Genomic DNA, 24,300 nt, shown 5'->3' with positions numbered 1-24,300 from the left:
GTGAATAACACTGACAGAATACTGTGGTGTTAATAAGCCATCCACTGTGCTTCCAATAATAACCATCTTTGCCTGCACAAAATATATGTGTTATTTGGAACAAAATTGTATTCCTACTGCTGAATAGGATAATGAACGCCTAATTTCTAAAGCTAGATCCCTAAAAAACAAATCAACACTTACACACACCCAGAGTCATACTGTATGGGCAACATCTTCTGAATCAATATAGCAAAAGCATTAAAGAACATGCCCTTTAAGTCTATAAAATATACCTATTACATTAACGACAGCCATAACCCATTTTAGTGCTGTGATGTTGGCACCATTACTTCAGCAGGACTGCAGGGTGACTGGCAGAGGAGAGCAGTGAATCAAGTATACTCACTGATGTCCCCCTCGTGGTAGATGACTGAGTGGTAGGGCACGTCTTTGTCTCTGAGGTACCTCTCCGAAGGCTCCACGTAGTACATGCCCTGGTGGGTCTGGATGAAGCCTTCAAACCTGCCGTCCACCACCGAGCCGTGGGTCAGAGTGTCCTTCTCACCTGGAGAAGAAAGACAGAGGTCAGGTGGCTGAAGAAGGGTGGTCAACTCAACTCTAATCAGTTGGGGGTAGGAAGAAAGTCAATGCTCAACGTGTGAGAGGAACACACACAAAAAGGTATGGACCAATTTAAGCTGACACAAACGAACAAAACATAATGCAAACACACACACGCACAGCTCTAGATATTGAGCAGATGGTAGACCGTGAGCTGTTCCTGGGGGGAAAACCGTCTTGGACAGAGTCAGGGTGGGACGCAGCATATCCCTGTCTGTCTGGATCATAAAGACTCATCCCTGCTTCTCTCATCTGACCTTCAAATCAGACAAATAATGACTTTAGTAATAAGATCTTGGACTCTGGTTAGTGTCAGGGAAAATCAAAGAATAGTTTCTTACGCAAAAGGCACAACTAATGCTTGAAGAATCAAGGAACCAGTGAGAAAGAAATGGGAACAAAACAAAATGCTGTCAGGGCATAGCAGTCTATTAAACATCATCCACCTTTGAACCAGACAGAGAAAGTCTGGCTGACGAAAATGAATGGTTTTAATTCAGTGTTTGTCAAGAGCAAGCACCTTAAAAAACATTTTCCATCAGTAGCTATGCAGGTTGGAAGAAAAACTCCCACTCCCAATTAACCTGTGTTATAAAAACAGCACACTCTGGAGGGCTATAATTGAAAAGGACATAGATGACTGGCAACTCAATGGGAGAAGATAACTAAATCAGGGAGAGAATAAGACTTGTTTTCCTCAGGATAGGGAAGCCCAACTTCATTTAAATCTGCTGCTCTCTTCAGTTCTGTATTGTTGCGAAAAATGTTGGAGCGTTTGTCTCATAGCTATCCTGAGGGACCATTGCAGTTTAGCGTAGACAGAGAAACACAAGCAGCCAGCCAACCAGCCAGCCAGCCTCTCTCCCCAGTTAGGTTTGTGTTTCCAGAGGAAAGAGGCCCAGTAGGCCCGCTGGGGGCCGTCTGCTCTGCTCTCCTGCTGGAGATAACGATAACAGCAGAACACATATCTGTCCCACAGAGCATCCAGCTCTTTCTCCCTAAATCTCTGTCTGTGTGTTCCAAGGGCCCAAAGTTCTCCCTGGTTTTTCCAGGCCCTAGCCATGCAGTTCGTCAGGAAACACTGGGACACTAACTGGTATTGGTAGCAGTTTTGATACTGAAAGTGAGAAAAACAGAAAGTGCTTTCCATTAATGCTACTGCAGTACATTAGGCACATATTAGATTAGAGTAATAGCAAACCACAGTCAATAACCAAGGTGCTTGCTCAAAATAATACTGTACTGTAAACTAGATTACCTACATCTAAACAAAATTAGCAAAATACTAGGGAAAGGAATGTTGAGCTATGCTGAGACCATTCATTGACAGTAATAACTGTCACTTTAGATGACTTCTGCTGTCCCATTTTCTTCATAATAATACATTAATAATACTTTCCCCACTGACAGCTTGGAGAACAGAGTGAGGACCAATTGAATCTATGTTGTCTTATACTGGGCAGCACTTGGTAACATTAGAGGGCCCTATGGTTTTGATATAATTTCAGGGACAGATTCCCCTTCTGATCTCCAGAAGGCACAGCTCATTTGCCCAGAGAGGAAGCCCTTTATCTGGGCATGAAAGGCCAGTGCCGTCGGGGTTTAGACCAATCCTCTGCGCACATATGGATCAAGTCTGATTATTGTGCCAAGGAGTAGTCAGAACTCAGACACGGATACCCTCACAGCATCAGCAAAGGGAGCACTAATAATTCCCAGTTTAAGTCAGGAGAATACGGCGCGTCCCAAGGGCAACTGACAAGACTTTTATGTCAGAGAAGGAGAGAAAAGAACACGCTACACTAATGAGAGCTGGGTTAATGTGGCCGTATAGACAGTGGAAATTGAATATTCTTTACCCCTGTACCTTATCATCAGAAACCCTACTGCAGTCCAGATACAAGCAGCTTCACTCCAATTATGGGAATTCCACAAGACTGGGACCAAGGTAACCACCTAATTTAGTTCATGAAATTGCCTGCTCCCCAAAGTGCTAAGTGGGCTAATGTAAAGTAAGGAGAGTGGAGTCTGCTGGTCTTTATGAGGGGCAAATGAGAAAATGAATGTATAGGCCCATCTGATCACACATAACGGAGAGGTCTGGTCTCTGGCTCTCTACTAGCTCACAGTACTTCACTAGCAGATGGGTTCTACTCCCAGTACAGACAGCTATTAGCTACAGGTGGAGGAGAATGGGACTGGAGATATTACCGATTCACTGCCAGTTCATGGTTCTTCGAATATCAGGCAGAGGCCAACTGATGAGCAACTGAATTTAACAACACACAATGCCAGAGATGTTCAGTGCCTTCAGAAAGTATTCACACCCCTGGACTTTTTCCTCATTTGGTTGTGTTACAGCCTGAATTTATATTTGATTAAATGTAAATGTATATTTTGGGTCACTGGCCTACACACAATACCTCATAATGTAAAAGTGGAATTTTGTAAACATTTTTAGAAAGGTTTGTTAATTAATGAAAAATGAAAAGCTGAAGTGTCAATAAGTATTCAACCTCTTTGTTATGGCAACCTAAATATTTGCTTAACAAGTCACATATTAAGTTGCATGAACCAATAAGTGTTTAACGTGATTTTTGAACGACTACTTCATCTCTGTACCCTACACACACACACACAACTATCTGTAAGGTCCCTCAATCAAGCAGTGAATTTCAAACACAGATTCAACCACATAGACCAGGGAGGTTTTCCAATGCCTCGCAAAGGGCACCAATTAGTAGATTGGTAAAAAAAAWWTTTTTTAAAGCAGACATTGAATATCCCTTTGAGCATGGTAAAAATGATTAAATTACACTTTGGATTGTGTATCAATTAGGGATGCAGGATATATCGGTGAATATATCGGAATCGGTCAATATTAGCTAAAAATGCCAACATCGACATCGGCCCGATGTCTAGTTTAATGCCGATGTGCAAAACCGATGTCAAAGCTGACGTGCAAACTAATAACGTAGGTACATGACGTAATGACGCCACATAAAATGTAGCGTTACACATGCAACACAGCATTCCTAACCTAGCCCACAATGTCTGCTGTGTGGATCGAGCAGTCAGCAAGTCGAGCAGTCATTTGAAAGAGTAAGAACATTTCAGCGAGACAACTCAAAGGCGAAATCCATTAACACCAAGATAATGGAATTCATTGCCCTTGACAATCAACCGTTCTCCGTCGTGGGTGATGTTGGCTTTCGCCGACTGGTCGAGCACCAGTACACACTACCAAATGCACTATTTTTCAGATGTTGCCCTACCGGAGTTACACAGTAATAGCGTCACTGCTATTAACTTCACGACATTTGGACCAGCGATAACAGCCCCATGAGCATGCTGAGTTTGACAACACAGTGGGTCGTCGAGGATTTCCTACTGAGGAAAGTCGTATTTCATGCTCATGAATGTGCTGGTTGTCATACCGCTGATGCCATTTGAGAACATGTTTGAAACATGAACACACTAGCTAGCTCCATTTGAACAACTGACTGGAGAAATAAGCTCATCAACTGCGCCTGCATCAGACGTGATACCCTCCGTCATGGCATTGAAATGCCTGCTCAACAGGCATTCTCTCTTTACTGTGTTGCCACCATGCTCGATGCTATGTGCAAGGACCGCTACTTCGATGCAGACAAACAGCGTTTACATGAAAATGTTACATACACAGCTGGACAAGATGGAAACTGACAGTGACAGTGCGCACCGAGGAAGAGAGGCCACAGACAGACAGCTGAAACTTCACTGCTTGACAAGTATGATGAAATCCTGGTTGAGAATGAAACTGAACAAATAAACAGCACAGCAAGTAAGTGAAAGAAATAGGTTTTGATTATGTTTTACTGGTAATGGGGACATACTTAAATGCCAACTAAATAACTTTTTGGTCCGTGTGGTGTGTGTGTGTAACCTTTATTTAACTAGGCAAGTCAGTTAAGGGGCGGCAGGGTAGCCTAGTGGTTAGAGCGTTGGAGTAGTAACCGAAAGGTTGCAAGGTCGAATCCCCGAGCTGACAAGGTACAATCTGTCATTCTGCGCTTGAACAGGCAGTTAACCCACTGTTCCTAGGCAGTCATTGAAAATAAGAATTTGTTCTTAACTTCTTGTCAATATGGGGGAGCTGTTTCCACTTTGTAAAAAATTGTGCCCAAATTAAACTGCCTCGTACTCTATTCTAGATCGTACAATATGCATATTAATATTACTATTGGATAGAAAACACTCAAGTTTCTAAAACCGTTTGAATGATATCTGTGAGTAAAACAGAACTCATTTTGCAGCAAACTTCCTGACAGGAAGTGAAAAATCTGAAATCGAGGCTCTGTTCCAGGGCCTTCCTATTCAATTGCCTGAAATCTATGGATATACATGCACTTCATACGCCTTCCACTAGATGTCAACAGGCAGTGGGAGGTGGAATGGGGTGTCTAGCTTGATCGGAGGTCGAACAAGAGCTTTTGGAATGACGTGTCTGGAAATTTCATTGTCTTCGAAGGCGCGAGAAGGAACCCCAGATTGCCTTCTGAAAAGCTTTCGGTATACACGGCTAATATCTCCGGCTTTGATTTTATTTGATACATGTGATAATATCATCGTAAAGTATGTTTTTTCAATCGAGTTTTATCAGATTATTCAACGTTTATCGGGAGTTTTGGAATTTTGCGTTGTTTGCGTCGAGAAGAGATGGACATCTTCGCGCCACTTGGCTAGCTATGGTTGCTAATTCGACAGGAAAAGAGGACATTCTAAAACCAAACAACGATTTATTCTAGACCAAGGACTCCTTGTACAAGATTCTGATGGAAGCTCAGCAAAAGTAGGAACCATTTATGATGTTATTTCGTATTTCTGTGGAAAATGTTTAGTCCTATTTTCCACCCTTATTGCGGGCGCTGTCTCGCTATAACGTAAGCTGTTTGTTATGGTAAAGTTATTTTTAAAAATCTAACACGGCGATTGCATTAAGAACTAGTGTATCTTCATTTGCTGTCCAACATGTATTTTTTAGTAAAGTTTATGATGAGTTCTTTGGTCAGATTAGGTGACTGTCCAAAATATCTCCGGATAATTTGGTGAATCGATGCTACATATTCACAACGTATAACCACGGTTTGCAGCTCAAAATATGCACATTTTCGAAACAAACATAAGTGTATTGTGTAACATGATGTTATAAGACTGTCATCTGATGAAGTTGGTCAAGGTTAGTGATTAATTTTATATATTTTGCTGGTTTTTGCGAATGCTATCTATGCGGTGAATAAATGCGGTTGTGTGTTTGACTATTGTGGTAAGCTAATATAATGCTATATTTGTGTTTTCGCTGTAAAACACTTAAAAAATCTGAAATATTGGCAGGATTCACAAGATGTTTCTTTCATTTGCTGTACACCATGTATTTTTCATAAATGTTTTATGATGAGTATTTAGGTATTTCACATTGCTCTCTGTAATTATTCTGGCTGCTTCGGTGCTATTTGTGATTGTAGCTGCAATGTAAAACTATGATTTATACCTCAAATATGCACATTTTCAAACAAAACATAGATTTATTGTATAACATGTTATAAGACTGTCATCTGATGAAGTTGTTTCTTGGTTAGTGACTAATTATATCTCTATTTGGTCGGTTTTGTGATAGCTACCTATGCGGTAAAAAAATGGTGAAAATATGCGGTCTTTTACTATTGTGGTTAGCTAATAGAAATACATAGTGTTTTCGCTGTAAAACATTTTTTTTTTAAAATCAGAAATGATGGCTGGATTCACAAGATGTGTATCTTTCATTTGCTGTATTGGACTTGTGATTTCATGATATTTATATGCTAGTATTTACTTGTGGCGCTATGCTAGGCTATGCTAGTCAGCTTTTTACTGATGAGGATGCTCCCGGATCAGGGATGGTGATGAAGTAGAGGTTAACTGACTTGCCTGGTTAAATAAAAAAAATAAAAAGTTCTTATATACACAATGACCTACCTCGGCCAAACCCGGATGACGCTGGGCCAAATTGTGCACCGCCCTATGGGACTCCCAATCACAGCCGGATGTGATACAGCCTGGATTGACTGTAGATGACTCTGAGATAGAGTGCCTTAGACCGCTGCGTGTGTGTTCTAACTATTTAACTGTACTAGAATGCTTAAAATGACGCAACATTTTTAAATATTGGTTATCGGTAACAACACATCAGAGTACCACTCTATATATTTTCAATCATGGTGGTGGCTGCATCATGTTATAGGTATGCTATGCATAGGCAAGGACAAGGGAGTTATTTCGGATAAAAAGAATAGGAATAGAGCTAAGCACAGGCAAAATCCTAGACGAAAACCTGGTTCAGTCTGCTTCCCAATAGACACAGGGAGACAAATTCACACAAGAGCAAATATACACTGGAGTTTTCTTACCAACACTACATTGAATGTTCCTGAGTGGCCTAGTCACAGATTTGACTTGAGGATCTATGGCAAGACTTGAAAATGGCTGTCTAGCAAAGATCAGCAACCAATTTGACAGAGTTTGAAGAATTTTAAACAGAATAATGTGCAAATATTGTACAATCCAAAAGCTCTTAAAAGACTGCCAGCTGTAAGCGCTGCCAAAAGGTGGTTATAACATGTATTGACTCAGGGATGTGAAATGTTTATTTAATTTAATACATTTGCAAAAAAAAAATTAAACATCTTTTCACTTTGTCATTATGGGGTATTGTATGTAGTAGATGGGTGAGGAAAAAACAATATTTAATACATTGTTAATTCAGGCTGGAACACAACAAAACGTAGAATAAGTCAAAGGATATGAATACTTCCGGAAGGCACTGTATTACACAGAAAAGGGTTGAGGAGAGAAAGATGTTGCCACTTACTGCAATTCAACTCTGAGTGCAATCTTTATCCCTAATTGCAGTATTCTAGAGTATTCCATTTTTGTAACACTTCGTTATTGCAGCAATTATGCCTTTGGCAAGCAGCCTTGCTTGCTGAAGCGTGATTGCATGATGATTACCCGACCACTATTTCTCTGAAGATTAGCAACTGCCAAAAAGCTCATCAAGCTTGGGGAATGTGGAAAAATCTATTAAGTCTTTGAGGACAATATTAAGTGTTCCTTGCAGCGTTTCATCTCTCATATGGAAACTGTCCACTTACAAAAAAGAAATGGGGGGAAAAGCAAGGTTTTAGATTTGATTTTGTAAAGCCTAAAGGTTCTCTGTCATACATCAAGGCCTCTGTAGACATGAACATCTTCTGACTATTCTAATTATTCCCTAAGTAAGCCAGAGTGAGTCTGGCAATTACACTTATCAGTAACCACGTTTCCATCCATAGTTTTTATGCGAGTAAAGGCATACCATGTATATTTACAAAAAAAAAATCACGACAGCTGTGATGGAAACTGGAAGTTTCGATACAAGTTAATAAATGCCTACAAATAATTTGTTTGTTTGACAAGTGGGMTCTTTGTGTCTGTAAAATTAACTATGCAAGAAAAGGCGGTGGCCTTTATGCGCAAATATAATAACCATCGTATCGAAGTAAACTTGGTGTCACGCGATGATATGATATGTGGTCCTCCCACTACGACTTGTGAAACCATGCAGTTTATTAGGCTACAGATGAAATAAGTTCTGATGAACTTCACAGCGTGGTGAAACCRCAGTGATGAGTTTGATGCTCCTTTCCAATAAATATCAAGGGTCTTATTCTGGTGACATGATGATCRATGCTTGACAAMAAAAAAAATTCTAGCTCTTAATCATCTCATGTGGACTAGCCTACCCTACTAAGCCTACCCGCATTGTAGACTATCTGCGAGACCAGAGTAGGCACATTTACTATTTAACGCACCAGTTTGTGACAAAACGATCGCTAGAATCTAAAATGCACTGGAAACACAATGAACTTTAGATTTTTATTTGGTACATGAAAAGTTAAATTCACTGATTTTTATCTGCAACGAGTATGTTTGGTGGAAACACACCACTGGTGGGAAAATACGCATATTTTCATCGAGATTTTGAATATTTGCATGAAATATTCCAATTGGATGGAAACCTAGCTAGCACACAGCAAATGAGTGGGGCTTTTATGACATCGCTGTAATAGGATCTTGGTAGACATGTTAATGTCTGAAAAACAGGAGAAAGGGAGGTTCTAAAAAGAAGCAGCGCGGCTTGGCAGGGTCGTGTTACGGGGGATGCATGGCTCTTGACCTTCGCCTCTCCCGAGTCCGTAGGAGAGTTGCAGCGATGGGACAAGCGATGGGACAATTGAATATCACGAAAATTGGAGGGAAAAGGGGGCTAAAACAAATATACAAAAAAAATATGATTTTGAGATATTAAAAGGTGACACAGAGTATGGCCTTTACAGCAGATCACAACTACAGAAGTTCAACGTTTAGATTTCCGATTCTGAAATTGTGCAAATAAATGAATACATCAGTGGGTAAATGCACAGTTATTCTGACTTATATAAATTCCAACTTTTGAACATCCACCTTAATTATTGAAAATAAAAAGCTTGCTGAATTTTTGGTCTGGACAAACCTTTCCATTGCATTACAAATCACACCACAATACAGATATGAGAAATAGGCTACAACATCGTCGTCCTTGGAACAACACAGTGCTGCTTCTCTAAAAGGAAACAGATCAAGATTTCCATTTGATAGAGATGGGAAGTGCTCCAGTGGAGTCTGATTTGAATTACAGTCTGTTCAGCAGAGGAGAAGAGAGATGACAGCATCTGGAAATTATGAGGTGGAGTGGAGATGAGCCTGCTGGGATCTGAGAGCTTCACACAAACACATCATGTCACATGACCGGACRGACACACCTTGGCCTTGTTTTCCCTTTTGTTACATGTGAGCTCTGCTGCAGGCATGGGGAGGGGGAGGATCCTGAGGATGTGAGACTGGAACRTGACTAACATATTCTCCACACGTATACGCACACACACACAGACAGACAAAGAGAGGAGACTGATATCCATTAACAACGTTTAAAACCACAGCTTCATGGTGGCTGGGCTTTTACAATGAACTCCAGACTACCAATGGTAACAATCCCACAACAACACACTGGCACACACCCACACACCACAGATGAACGCAAAAGCAAATTGGATGCGGGAAGCGTTTCGCTGGTAACTATCGTAATTGTCCCTGTGTGCACAAGGACTTTGTCGTTCAAAGACATAATTGCTGGACTTACCGAAGATTTCTCCAGTGTAAATGTGGGAGGGGTCGTAGGGCGCCGCCACTCCTGACACCTCTACCGTGAGGTCTGGAGAGAACAGGCTGGTGTCCCTCTTCATCCTCAGATTGAAATGTCTGCAAGAGAGGAACATGAAAATGCATTACTACACTACCCAGACCCCGTTTAGTACCTCAAACATTCCCGCTCATGGTTCAGTAAACATCTATGCAGCCAGAATGACAGGAGAAGGATTAGGGCAAGTAACAATGCCAAACCATTGTCTCCCAACAAAGACAGAAGACTACAGACTAGGCTGTAAGACACTTAATTTCACATAGGCCTACAGCAAATGAAAATAAAGACTGACATAGGGCCTTCAACTTCACTCAGGGGAGACAATAGAAAGTGGTTGTTATTTGAGAAACATCTTAAATGGATGGGCAAATGCTTTAGATCGTTCAGCAGCACATCTATTGTTCAGGAATAATATTTCCTATAAATTCCTGATGACTTAGATGCCTGGGCTGGGAGCTCAAGAGAATCACACCAGTCTTATCAGAACACAGGTCAAGTAAATCATTACTCCATATTTTTTTAACTAGGTAAGTCAGTTAAGGACAAATTCTTATTTACAATGACGGCCTACACCGGCCAAACCCGGACGACGCAGGGCCAAATTGTATGCCGCCCTATGGCGCACTTTTTGCCAGTCCTGTCTGGTTCAGCGACGGTGGGTATGTGCCCATAGGCGACATTGTTGCCGGTGATGTCTGGTGAAGACCTGGCTTACAACAGGCCTACAAGCCCTCAGTCCAGCCTCTCTCAGCCTATTGCGGACAGTCTGAGCACTGATGGAGGGATTGTGCATTCCTGGTGTAACTCAGGCAGTTGTTGCCATCCTGTACCTGTCCCGCAGGTGTGATGTTCGGATGTACCGATCCTGTGCAGGTGTTGTTGCACGTGGTCTACCACTGCGAGGACGATCAGCTGTCCATCCTGTCTCCCTGTAGCGCTGTCTTAGGCGTCTCACAGTACGGACATTGCAATTTATTGCCCTGGCCACATCTGCAGTCCTCATGCCTCCTTGCAGCATGCCTAAGGCACATTCACGCAGATGAGCAGGGACCCTGGGCATCTTTCTTTTGGTGTTTTTCAGAGTCAGTAGAACGGCCTCTTTAGTGTCCTAAGTTTTCATAACTTCTTAAATGCCTACAATCTGTAAGCTGTTAGTGTCTTAATGACCCCTCCACAGGTGCATGTTCATTAATTATGGTTCATTGAACAAGCATGCAAAACAGTGTTTAAACCCTTTACAATGAAGATCTGTGAAGTTATTTGGATTTTAACAAATTATCTTTGAAAGACAGGGTCCTGAAAAAGGGACGTTTATGTCATATAAAATATATTCACCCCACCCAGTATTATAATCAAAACTTACCAGAAAGCATGTAATCCTTGGCTCAGACAGTGTAGTAGTGTGGGCTCAATAGCATCTCATAAGTGTGCAAGATCTTGAGAATCAGCTGTACATGTGATGGAAGAATGCATTGTGCATGCAGAGGGTTGCAATTCCATTGAATTGGGGATAGTTTAACTAAAATATGCCACAAGACCTAGAATTGCCTTGTGTATACCCCCCCCAAAAAAGCTTCACTGTTATAAGCTAACTATTCTGAGCAATTTAAGGAAAATTCCAGGGCTTAACTTCCCATGGAAAATTTACGGAAATTTAAATGGAAAGTTTCAGACTCTTTGCAACCCTAATCACAACCGGCCGTGATTGAGGAGGCCCATAGGGCAGCGCACAATTGGCCCAGCGTTGTCCTTAACTGACTTGCCTAGTTAAATAAAAGGTAAGACATTATATTTCCCAATAATGGAACAGAGAAAATCTCACAATCTCACATTTTGACAACATGTATCTTTAGTCAATAAAAGTAACCCATTGAGACTGCAACGATTGGACATTGAAAATGTATCTTGTCATATTTCTCTTTGGATTTGTAAACACTGAGAACAAGACACATTTTTTTTAAATACTGACCATTTCCCCTCAGTACATCCAAAACTAAGAAGGAACAGAGGGCCATCCCAGGTTAATCACAGCTACAGCACTTCACAACAACAGCCCTCCTAATTTGCTTTGTTGATAACAGAGGGAGGCCCAGGCCCTCTCACTGGGTAACAAATGACAGCTGTAATTGACACGGGCATCCCTGCCCAGAGCAGCTCTCTGATTAAGACTCCCCTCCAGGCTGCTGGGGTGTTAGTGGACACATGGTTGGTTACACAACACTAACCCAGTCAGGAGAGGACGACGTGACTCACACACACACACAACGCTCAAAACAATAGAAGTGTAAGGGAAGAAAGATTGCACATGTATATAAAACAGCTTATCTTGTGACTACTGACTAGGCCGGTCAAAGAAAATGTATAGACTAATCTGTTGACATTCACAGTCAGTGAGTCACACAATATTGCCAACAATCAAATTTCAGGAATGTTTGTTTTTGTCATAGAAACTCTCGACTCATAACCACTTCCTCATAACCACACCCTAAGACAGTCTTAGTTACTGCTTAGTAGKGCTGTACCCACCCCCCAAAAAATCTGTCGACCGAGTCTGTTCTTTCAACCAAAGTTTTCAAAAATTAAAAACGTGTATTTTTCTATATATAGACACATCCTACGTATTTTAATCAAATCAACTATACGCAGTGAGCTTGTCTCATTCTTTAAGCCCACTGTTTGATGAAATAATGAAGACACACAAATGACTAGAGGGAGTCTGACTGCAATTGATTTGATTGTGCAGACTTGCTGCACCGTCATTTTTGTTTTTTACAGCAAGTGACTAGCACCCGTTGTCTCTCTCCTCGCTGCTGCAGCGACCACCACAGAACATTGTTTATCGTGCTGTCCGTGTTGAAGTTGCAACGTAATTACATCCATTTCTGACTGTAAAGTTAAGGAAATCCCTAATTTATTTAGGAAAAACATTCTGTTCTCTCACCCCTTGCTCTCTTTACGTGACACACGTATGCATCGCATGGACATGACCAATAGGGCCTGACCTGTAGCAGATCACAATCACATCAATAAATTGGTTATAACAAACTCCCAACACATGTAACAGCAAAATGGATGCAGAAGATGTGACAAACTTGAAATGGGGCCATGTTTACTGGTTGCTCAGGAGGTAAAGGAGAAGTCAGATGTGTGGAATAAATTTGACTAGTTGTGGAAAATACTGGAAATAAAGAAACAGAACGTAAGGAGCAAGCGCTGCATGCATATTATATGTTCAAAACAGCTGCTGTTAGATGACTAAAGCTTTCTGACTGTTTGGAACAATATAAACACTAATTAAAATGAGAAGCGTACCAGAGAGTATGTTAATGTTATTTTATTTTTTATTTTTTATTACAGCAGAGACTAAAAACAGTCACATGCATTTGTGAATGCAATTGCTAGAAATGGAACGGTTTGTTTATTGTTTACGCTAACTATTGATTTGTTTTATTTTAAAACTAAAATGCTTGATTGCATTTCAAATCATGAATGACTCGTATGCTGTGTGATGACATGAATGAATGAATGATTGATTGATACAGTCACCTATATAAAAGTATTGAAATATAGGCCTAAGTAAGTTGCGGTATTAAGATTAAAAAGGGTGCGCTTTGAGGCCTACAGCTCGATGGTGGTTCTACAAGTCTGCTATACTATGCCTACTAATGATAATGACATGACTTATTATTATAATGATCCTAATAATAATAATAATAATAATAATAATAATAATAAGAAGAAGAAGAAGAAGAAGAAGAAGAAGAAGGAGATCAAGAAGAAGGTGGTCATTATTATAAATACAATTCCTGACAATTTGGAACAGTGTTAGCACTGAATTAATAAGTAATACCAGAGGCTGTTCTAATGAGAAAATAAAAGTGTAAAGCCTTTAGAGCATAGCAAAGTTTCAAAACAGTCAAATTTGTGAAAAAAATTTAACCGACATATTGTGGTTGGCGCTCATGGAGGCTTGGTGCTCACGGAATCAGTAGGCTATTAAACAAACACTCAAACAGGGATAGAAGGGGCCTCCCGGGTGGCGCAGTGGTCTAGGGCACAGACCACTGCTAGCTGTGCCACCAGAGTCTCTGGGTTCGCGCCCAGGCTCTGTCGCAGCCGGCCGCGACCGGGGGGTCCGTGGGGCGACACACAATTGGCCTAGCGTCATCCGGGTTAGAGAGGGTTTGGCCGGTAGGGATATCCTTGTCTCATCGCGCTCCAGCGACTCCTGTGGCGGGCCGGGCGCAGTGCGCGCTAACCAAGGGGGGCGGGTGCACGGTGTTTCCTCCGACACATTGGCTTCCGGGTTGGAGGCGCGCTGTGTTAAGAAGCAGTGCGGCTTGGTTGGGTTGTGCTTCGGAGGACGCATGACTTTCGACCTTTGTCTCTCCCGAGTCCGTACGGGAGTTGTAGCRATGAGACAAGATAGTAATTACTAGCGATTGGATACCACGAAAATTGGGGAGAAGAGGGTAAAATTAAAAATWAATTAAAAATAAAATAAAAAAAGGGATAGAAGCAGGATCTGTCTTATTTCTGTAGATATACAGTACCAGTCAAAAGTTGACACACCTACTCATTCAAGGGTTCTTTATTTTTGCTATTTTCTACATTGTAGAATAGTGAAGACATCAAAACAATTAAACACATATGGAATCCTAGTAACCAAAACATTTTTAGATTCTTGAAAGCCACCCTTTGCCTTGTTGACCTCTTTGCACACTTGGCATTCTCTCAACCAGCTTCACCTGGAATGCTTTCCCAACAGTCTTGAAGGAGTTCCCACTTATGCTGAGCACTTGTCGGCTGCTTTTTCTTCACTCTGCGGTCCAACTCATCCCAAACCATCTCAGGTCGGTTAATTGTGGAGGACAGGTCATCTGATGCAGCATTCAATCACTCTCTTTCTTGGTCAAATAGCCCTTACACAGCACGGAGGTGAGTTGGGTCCTTTCCCTGTAGAAAAACTAATTATTAAGCGCAAACCAGATGGGATGGAGTATCGCTACAGAATGCTGTGGTAGCCATGCTGGTTAAGTGTGYCTTGAATTCTAAACAAATCACAGACAGTGTCACGAGCAAAGCACCCCCACACATCACACCGCCTCCATGCTTCGGGAACCACACATGCGGAGATCATCCGTTCACCTACTCTCACAAAGACACACCGGTTGGAACCAAAAATCTAAAATTTGGACTCATCAGACCAAAGGACAGTTTTCCACCGGTCTAATGTCCATTGCTCGTGTTTCTTGGCCCAAGCAAGCCACTTCTTCTTATTGGTGTCATTTAGTAGTGGTTTCTTTGCAGAAATTCAACCATGAAGCCTGATTCACGCAGTCTCCTCTGAACAGTTGATGTTGAGATGTCTGTTACTTGAACTCTGTGAAGCATTTATTTGGACTGCAATTTCTGAGGCTGGTAACTAATGGACTTATCCTCTGCAGCAGAGGTAACTCTGGGTCTTCCTTTCCTGTGGCGGTCCTCATGAGTGCCAGTTTCATCAATAGCGCTTGATGGTTTTTGCGACTGCACTTGAAGAAACCTACAACGTTGACATTTTCCTGATTGACTGACCATTTCTTAAAGTAATGGACTGTCGTTTCTCTTTGCTTATTTGAGCTTTCTTGCCATAATATGAACKTGGTCTTTTACCAAATAGGGCTATCTTCTGTATACCACCCGTACCTTTTCACAACACAACTGATTGGCTCAAATGCATTAAGGAGGAAAGAAATTCCAAAAGTTAACTTAAGGCACACCTGTTAATTGAAATTAATTCCAGGTGAATTCCTCATGAAGCTGGTTGAAAAAATGCCAAGAGTCTGCAAAGCTGTCATCAAGGCAAAGGGTGGCTACTTTGATGAATCTAAAATATACTTTGATTTAACACTTTTTTGGTTAGTACATGATTCCATGTGTTATTTCATAGAATAATAGTGAAGACATAAACTACAATGTAGAAAATAGTAMAAATAAAGAAAAACCCTTGAGTGAGTAGGTGTGTCCAAACCTTTGACTGGTACTGTATATGGATGATTTATAAGTCAGGCACATTTAACAGTTAGACTGTTGATTATAGACCTAATTAAAAACTGGGGTTTTCTCGCTCCTCACTTTTCTTAGTCAATTAAGGCAAGGGCTGTTGTCGCATCTCCTAACTCCGCTGCTGCCTCCGCCGCATTGTTCTCAACACCAATATAATGTTAACTTTGCTTTTATGCACATAGCAACATGGTCTAGGAAAAGGCATCAATTCAACAGCGTACTGATACGACCGGTGTCAAATGCTGGAGAAAGCGCATGTTATAAAATAATCTTATTTTTATTAGTATTGCACTATTGTCCTTAACCATATACAATTTCAGTAGCACGTCTTAGAGTGAAGGACTGTTCCATCCCCACGGCCTCCACAATGGATTAGTAAACTCCGACAGGCGCAAATCAGACAGGCGTCTTGTACAGCATGAAAAAATAAATACGTTTTTGCAACTGTTCGACTAAAGAAATCTTGGTCGACCAACAGCCTAATGATCAAACAATTGAGCAGTCGACTAAATGGGGTCAGCCTTACTGCAAGAAGATGCAGCCTGCCTTATGATAGTGGTACTTGAGACCACCATAACAACAGAATGTATGGGGGAAGAGAGTTAAACACACGTCCATAAAGTGCTGTCAGATGGAGCAGCCTGAGGTTGCTTTCATTTCCTTTCAGTCCAGCACTTAGAACACTACTTGACTAGACCAATAACTACCACCAACAGAGTTTAGYCTAACTGACATTGTGCCAAAAACGCTCTCTCAAACACACACACGGTCAGACAATACACAGTCCAAAATAAGACGGCGATGTTAGACAGGTGAAGCGGTTGGCTCTCTCTGAGACCCTTCAGAGAGCAAAGCATTATGCTAATGTCTGTTAGTGAGTGACTCAACCAGCCATTATACAGACAGCCACCTCCACCAGACCCCACTGGGAGAACACACTCAATTACCACACAACACTTAACCTTGGCACACCAACCGGAGACACACTCCACAGTGCAATCAAACAAGCAGTGGCACGGGGACAGGTGTATTTAATTCCCGTCAGGAAGATTTCACTTTACAGGCCTTCCTTATTATGCCCTTTTTCTAATCTAGTCAGGAGAGAATGCACTGGAGGGTTGACTGCAGAATGTCAACTATGTGACACTTACGCAACATGTACCACTGTAGATACGATGTCGTATATTCTATAGGATGCCTTTCTTCAGCACTGTGCACCACTGTTAGAACATGCCCTACAGTACAGCCAGGTATTGGTCTCCAGATTCCCTACTCAGCACGCACCCAAGCAGACAGCAGATGGACGGCCACCAGAGCATGGCTGCACAAAATTAGCCAGATTTATGGACTTTCATTTTCTAAAATGTGGAGCAGTATTTTTAGAGTGGTAATGGCGGCAAAGAGGACAGCTGTGTGTGTAGTGAGCCTTTACTGCCAGCCTCAGCAACCAGACAGAGCACACAGGCATACTGAATACAGGGAGAGAAGGGGTGGGGCGCCAGGAGGGGGTGAGAGATGAGTCAACCCTCTACTTCCAGGAAAGATTTTACTCCCATGGGTTAGGGCTGTTCCCCTCTCAAAACCGTGCATAGGCCTTGGATCTGCATCTATGGCCACAGCATGCTGTAGCAGGTCTATGCATGAACTGACAATGACTGTTACAACATCTCAAATAAAGGGCCAGGGAAAACAGCTAGGCTATATCTACAGCTATACTGAAGCATTCTGCTGGTAAAAGAGACTATCAGTGTTACATCGTGGAGCAGGAAAAGTGATCCGTTTCTTTTTGACAGGCAGGCAGGGGAGATACTGATAGAGATGTGATGAAGTGCAGTAACTGTGAATGACTGAAATCACCCCATTTCTATATTTAAGTTGTTTGGTTTCCCGAGGACTACATTATCAACACAGTAATACACCTTCTTGAGCGCAGTCTGGCTCTCAGCAGCATCCCCAGCAGCATCCCCATTGTGTCAGTCATTCAGTGCCACTGTTCAGTAGAGCCACAGGGTATAGACTACCCTCCCTCCATCATCATCATCATCATCATCACACACACACACACTGTACAGCAGGCTCCCAGTCAGTTACTGGAACCCAAAACAATCTAATTATGATGTACTCAGGACATTCAACTCTAATAATCCCACTAAATGAATGCATCCTCATGCCTTCTGTCTCTATGAAATAGGATAAATTCTTATACAATGTAATTATGCCCGTAGGAGTATTATCATGCATCTTGCCAGCCAGATTTTTTTCCCAAATCAACCCTTTTTAAATAAAACCYGAAAAGCCACAAATGTATTACAATAAGAAAAACTATTTCCAGCAACATGACTTCATAGTCATATGACTGGAGTTAATGCAGCAAATCTCTGAACTAGGAGGAGGGAGTAGGGGGGGCCGTGGTGATGGTGAGGGGGGAAGGAAGTGTGTGTTAGGGAATGAAAAGAGGAGAGAGCAAGATGATCCCAGTAACGTCCCTATAATGTCAGGCGAAGTAAATCACCACACTGGAGGAACGCTATCAGGGACTGAACAGATCCACATATTACACAACTCCTCCTCACCTGAGCAGTATCACTGGCTGGCTGGCGTACGTGTGTGCCAGGCAGGCGAGGGGGGATGGTCTACCCTGAGGCAGCCAGGGACAGGTGGTCACTCCGCCTCCACTGACACCCAGCAGGTTTGGCGCCCAAGCAAGTCACACTGCATGTAACTTTCCAGCACAGCAGCTTGTGATGAGTGTGTGTGTTGTGAGCAAGTATTTGTGTTATTATCTCTCCTGGCTTAACTTCTGGGCTGGCAGGATACACTCTGGTTAAATTCTGCTCTGATCCTCCCTGCTGTTGATAGGGAATGGCTCTAATGGATCCTGTTGCCATGGAAAAACATTGTCAAGGTCCTCTGAGTTTATCAAAGTCCCACCAACCAGCCTCCCTGTTTCTCCCACCTAACCGGTCTGTGGACGTGTAGATCAGCATGTCTCTCTGACACCTAGCAGCCTCTTTCTCATTAAACCCTCTTAAGGAGGTTAGCCAAACACAAGGCCTTTCTCTACACAAGCATATCACCAGCAACCTGACCAAACGCAATATTATTAACATCTTTCCTTTCATGTTCGCTCTACCTACACTTCCTCTCTGCGTGTCAGTAAGTCACAGTACATCCCCTCCTTTCTCCAGTCTCAGTCAGACTTGTTAGAAGTGTGGGTGGAGATGGGTGCCGGTAAATACTATAGTCCTGGTACACCAACAAAAACAACAGCTCTATCTAGGCTGCTTCCTTTCTGAAACTCAGGTGCCGGGGGAGGCTGGTGTGAAATGATCCGTGAGACTATTTAAAAAGTGGATGCGCTCTATTTCTCTCGGCTTCAGTGAGCCACAGCAATCAGATGCTGCCTGAAACAGGGCTGGAGATGGTAACTTTCATAGCAGTTATTTCATTACAGATGAGTAGGGCTGGCACAACTGTGTAACCGACTGTTATGGATGAATATCGGCATGAAAATAAAATAACAGCCGTATCCGTAGAATTGTATTTGTTATTTTTTGGGGAATGAACAGCTGACTGAAAACGGGATGGCCGCGCATTCGTGCGGTTTAGTCTGTTTCTGCGGTAACATGGACTCCCTGTGGAACGCTTGACACCTTATAGTCCATGCAGACGAATTGAGGCTGTTAAGTGCAAAGGGGGGTGCAACTCAATATTAGGAAGGTGTTCCTAATGTTTTGTACACTCAGGCTATTCATGGATTTCATATCAGACAGACCATGTAAAGCAGAGGTGAGAGAGAATTCTACAAAGAATTTGAGCATACAGCAGTGTTGTGTATTCACACATCTGTGTGGCTAAATGAAACACTGTTCAACTCCAGAATCATTTGAACCACTCCAATCCTGCTGCAGGTCCAAGTAGAGAGATGTTTATCCCAGTCTCTATGTGGATGTGGCAGACAGAATATGATCTTTAAATCGCGCAGCAGGCTCTGAGCTAGAGTTCAGCAGTTAGAATAACTCCTGAAGCTCACCATATCGAGCATAGTCAGTACCAGTCCCTTTCAGCTCCACTTCCCTGAGATGACAGACAGATGGGACAAACATGGAGTCTGTGCTTAACCATCGCCTTTGAGAGAAACGCTAACCAAAGACATTATCGTGACATGCTACACATCAGTGGGTGAAAAAATGAATCGGGCAGAGGGAATGTGAGTGAGGGAGAGGGGGATATGGAGAGAGAAAGTGAGAGAGACCTTGCTGCAGGGACACCCTTAACCAGCAGAAATGTCATTTTGAACTTCACAAACACAACAACAGAAGAGATTGGAGGGAGGAATCAGTCCACAGCTGATACAATCTGTGTCTGGAACAGTGATGGGAACATAAATACAAATTACCGATGGATTTGTTTCAAGCCTGATGTTCATGATGTTGTGAGTTCAAGTGCGGCAAGATGATAAACCTCTATTAAAAACTCATTAACAGTGGAGTCTGCAGGGTSGCTGCGAAGGATCTGACTTCTGACAGGAAATTCTCTCTCATTTCAAGATGGCATTTATTCCTCTAATATACTACCAACGTCCCAAACGCACCTCAATGAAACATCAAACACCCAAATGTCTGTGGGCTGATCATATTATTTAGAGCTCAGAGCTCCATAGCCACTCAGCTCACGCTTTAAACATCCTGATTAATTGCAACCCGAACACTGGAGACGGCTTACTGCTTCCCAGAGTGCAGTGTGCTCCCATAATCAAATATAGCCATTCTTCCCTCTACTTGTCACTGAATGGAATACATCTCTGTATTATTCATAGACAGAGTTTGTGTAATCCTGAGCTCTGGAGAACAATCTGTATATCTCAGTCAGAAGGGAACAGAAAGTGCTTAAAGTTTCATTATGTAGAATCTGATCAGATAAGGCATTTGAATATAGAATAAAAACAAGCGACCCGTCATCTCCTCCATAAAACTGTCTGGCGCTAGCACCACATCTCAAAGTAAATTCTAACACCTCAGCTTTTGTCAGCACTCCAGGAGTAGAGGTGATGTGACAGGCAGGTCTTTATATAATGGAAATAGTGCTCAAAATAATGCTAAAATAATGCTGACACCATCTGCCTGTCTTACAGAAAGTGAAAAGTGAAAACTAGGTGTATTAGAGACTTCAAATAGTCCCTAATGAGTTTATACATTATTAAAATACATTCCTACTACTCCAGGGGAAACAAGTAGACCTAAAAACTGACGGTTCATTCACTGCTCAGGTAAACAAAAAACGATATTTATGACAATTTCCAGTACCAGACTCCAGAGATTGAGAGGGTTGATCATATAGTTGCACCATGTAAACACCTGTGCTTCTCTCAACACGACAGGCTAACAGCCCCATTCTTTCAAAACCCCAACAAAAACCTTCTCGCTCCAACTATGATACATGTCTCTACTTGCCCAGTGGAGTCTTATCAGCACATTAACTAAAATGGGACTAAGAAGGACAGTCAAGTCTGATTATGGGACTAAGAAGGACAGTCAAGCCTTATTCCATGGGACAGATCTGGGTAACTGCAGTTCATCAACATTGCATCTCTCACATGGTGTCTGATGGCTATCCAAGGCTGTGTTCAGGATATAGGCTACTGGTGATAAATCAAGCTGATAAATCAGATTAGGATCTACTTGTTCTAATATTTCAGGCTGACCTTTATTATAACGTGACACACATGCGGCCAATGGCAAAATACTAGGCCATTGGAAGGAATTAAACAATTTATTTACTTACATAATCCTCAAATCAGATTGATCAGGGAAGCGAGAATGATTAGAATTGTTTAATACAGTAAACTGAGCCTAAAGGCATGCTTGTCTTAACACAGTAGGAGGACAGCAGATCAACTCTACAGATCAAACCACTGCTGACTACTGTCACCTTGTCAGAGTGTCAAATGTCAGAGTGGGTGTGCTTTACTAGCCTMCTACAAGAGAGGAACATTAAACACTATGAACAATGAAGTGGGATTACATCTAAAAAACATTTCCCTCAAATATTTCTCTCTTTGCATCGATCCACTGCCAGCCAACTACATCAGGTTGATCATGGCTGATTTAAAACCAACAGGCTGGAAATAAAATATGCAGCGGTACAGGCAGTGTGTCATTTCAAACCACACATTATACAGGGCGGAGGAAGGTAAAGTACTGAGGTAGAGGGCTGCAGGTCCCAACAGGTCCCGACCACTGTGACACAGTCAACATTTTTCATGCTGCAAGCGGGAGCGGGCTTTGGGATGAACATTTTGTTTGGGGTCCCGCAGATTATTTGGAAACGGTCGTCTTTCTGCTTTGTATGCGTTAGCCTACCTATTGTATTAAAAGCACCTCTGTGTCGCATTATTCACCCACAATCTCAGAATTCGCTGATTCAAGTTCAATAGCCTACCTCTTCTCTCCTAGATGGGCGTGCAAGATCAAGAGCCTACAATATGACTCAATGAAATAGAGTAGACTGCCTATAAATGGGCGGAGAATCAAGGGGCAGTTATCTTTCCAAGGAAGTTTACTAAAATTGGATTAGGCTATAGTTGACTAGTGTCTGTAAATAAATATTGATAATGGAAATAAGTGGAGGGAGCTCAACCAACGTGAGATGAAAAGCAATAAAAAAAACATGATTTGAAAAGGAAAAGGGCGCAACGAACGAATACCATGGGGAGTGAGCGTTGCACCTATTCATTTTCAATAAGTATTGATTACCCATTTGTCTCTGCCTGCAAATCGTCACACTCCTATAAAAAGGTACGCTATTTCCTATATGCAAAACGTAGCTCAAGAGAAAGTGCACGTGTCAGCTGTCATCATTCTTGCTGCTTCAAGTTCAGTAGCCATATGAGTGAGAACAGGTGCGCATTTGGTCTCAATTTAATAGAGTAGGCTGTAGGCTATCCATGGGCAGAGAAGCACTGGGCAGTTCTCTCTCTCTGACCCATATTGGTCTATGTCAGAAAATCCTCCCGCTCCTAAAAAGGTAGGCAATTTGAACAAATTCCACTTTTGAGTTGTCTAAAATAATAGTTAACCTCTTTTTCTCCATGAATTTAAATGACTTCCTCATTTAGGGTCATGAACCTAAATTTAAAATGTGGACACGTTGATGTGTTCTGGAATGTCTGTGTAGATTTTGAATACAAACATGATTTTGTGGGTCAATTTGACCCGGAAGCTTTCATCTGTATAGATATTTGCACAGTTCCAAAATAAACAAGTGTCTGAGTGGCGCAGCGGTCTAAGGCACTGCATCTCAGTGCTAGAAGAGTCACTACAGACCCTGGTTCGATTCCAGGCACAACCGGACAGTATTGGGAGTCCCATATGGCGGAGCACAATTGGCCCAGCGTCGGCCCTCATTGTAAATAAGAATGTTCCTAACTGACTTGCCTAGTTAAATAAAAAGGTTAAATAAAAAAAGTACAATATTTTTTGTTTTGACTGGTTCTGGTTGCACTTTTATAACAAGATCTCTGCTTGTTTGTGAGAAAGGAATATGTTTAACAACTAGTTCTTAAATATAGTTTTTGAAATCAAGTGTTATTTTATTTCTTCATTATGAAAGGTCTGATAAGACTAAATAAAGTTGGGCTGTTTTTACTTGATTCTTTGTCTTGAGTGTGTTTAAACAGTGCGGGTCAATCTGACCCATACCACAATGGACGCCATTTTTCCCCCAGCAAAGTACAAGGGTAAACGTACCTCAATAGAAAGTGCAAGTGTCCGCTCTCTGTCCAACTCTGCTCGCTTCAAACTACGACTAACCTATTGGCTGATATAACCCAGTAATACTGATAGCCTAACATAAAATGGAGAATGTGAGAATCTCTGGAAATGTTACTTATTTCGTAGGTTATTTTTGTGCATTTTGATATTGCCTACAGCGCGCAAAATTTCTGGGACCATGGCGTGCAAGCGATCTGCATCAAATAGCCTACGCCTAAAATAATATTGCAGGACTGCAGCTGGGGGGGAGTCGGACAGGCTACAGGTGTGAAAAGCTGCGGGTGCGGGCGGGATGAAGAAATCAGTCCCACCCAGACCTCTATACTGAGGGCCCTACCCTGTGATAAGAGTGGACTCCAAACTCACTTCACTGAACAGGCTAATCACTACACTGAAAGATTGCCATAGGGATAATAATAACGCCTGCCTCTCAAACGTGGTATAAGTAAAGGCTGTATGAGCGTACAGTGTGTTTGTTGCATTCCCTCCTCATGCTCCTGCTCTCCGAGCACGCTCTCAAATTCTGAAAGGGCGACCTAGCACCACATGAGCTGCATATGACCCAGTCACTTCCCAGAAGAC

The 24,300-nt window shown here is 42.1% G+C and overlaps 1 protein-coding gene across 1 annotated transcript in view; it reads right to left on the bottom strand.

Annotated features, from left to right (window-relative positions):
- LOC111969384 (disintegrin and metalloproteinase domain-containing protein 10) overlaps positions 1–24,300 on the bottom strand; it is an 83,323-nt gene that overhangs the window by 26,677 nt on the left and 32,346 nt on the right. The window contains exons 3-4 of the mRNA XM_023995483.1: positions 9,839–9,957; positions 389–547 (exon numbers count right to left, since the gene is read on the bottom strand). Of these exons, the coding sequence (XP_023851251.1) occupies positions 389–547; positions 9,839–9,957 (278 nt within the window). The remainder of the gene's footprint in view (positions 1–388; positions 548–9,838; positions 9,958–24,300) is intronic.

Source organism: Salvelinus sp. IW2-2015, linkage group LG10, assembly GCF_002910315.2.
Source record: "Salvelinus sp. IW2-2015 linkage group LG10, ASM291031v2, whole genome shotgun sequence".
NCBI classification, from domain to species: domain Eukaryota; kingdom Metazoa; phylum Chordata; class Actinopteri; order Salmoniformes; family Salmonidae; genus Salvelinus; species Salvelinus sp. IW2-2015.
Note: the sequence above shows the minus strand (reverse complement) of the source record. Positions and strands in the feature narration are given on the sequence as shown.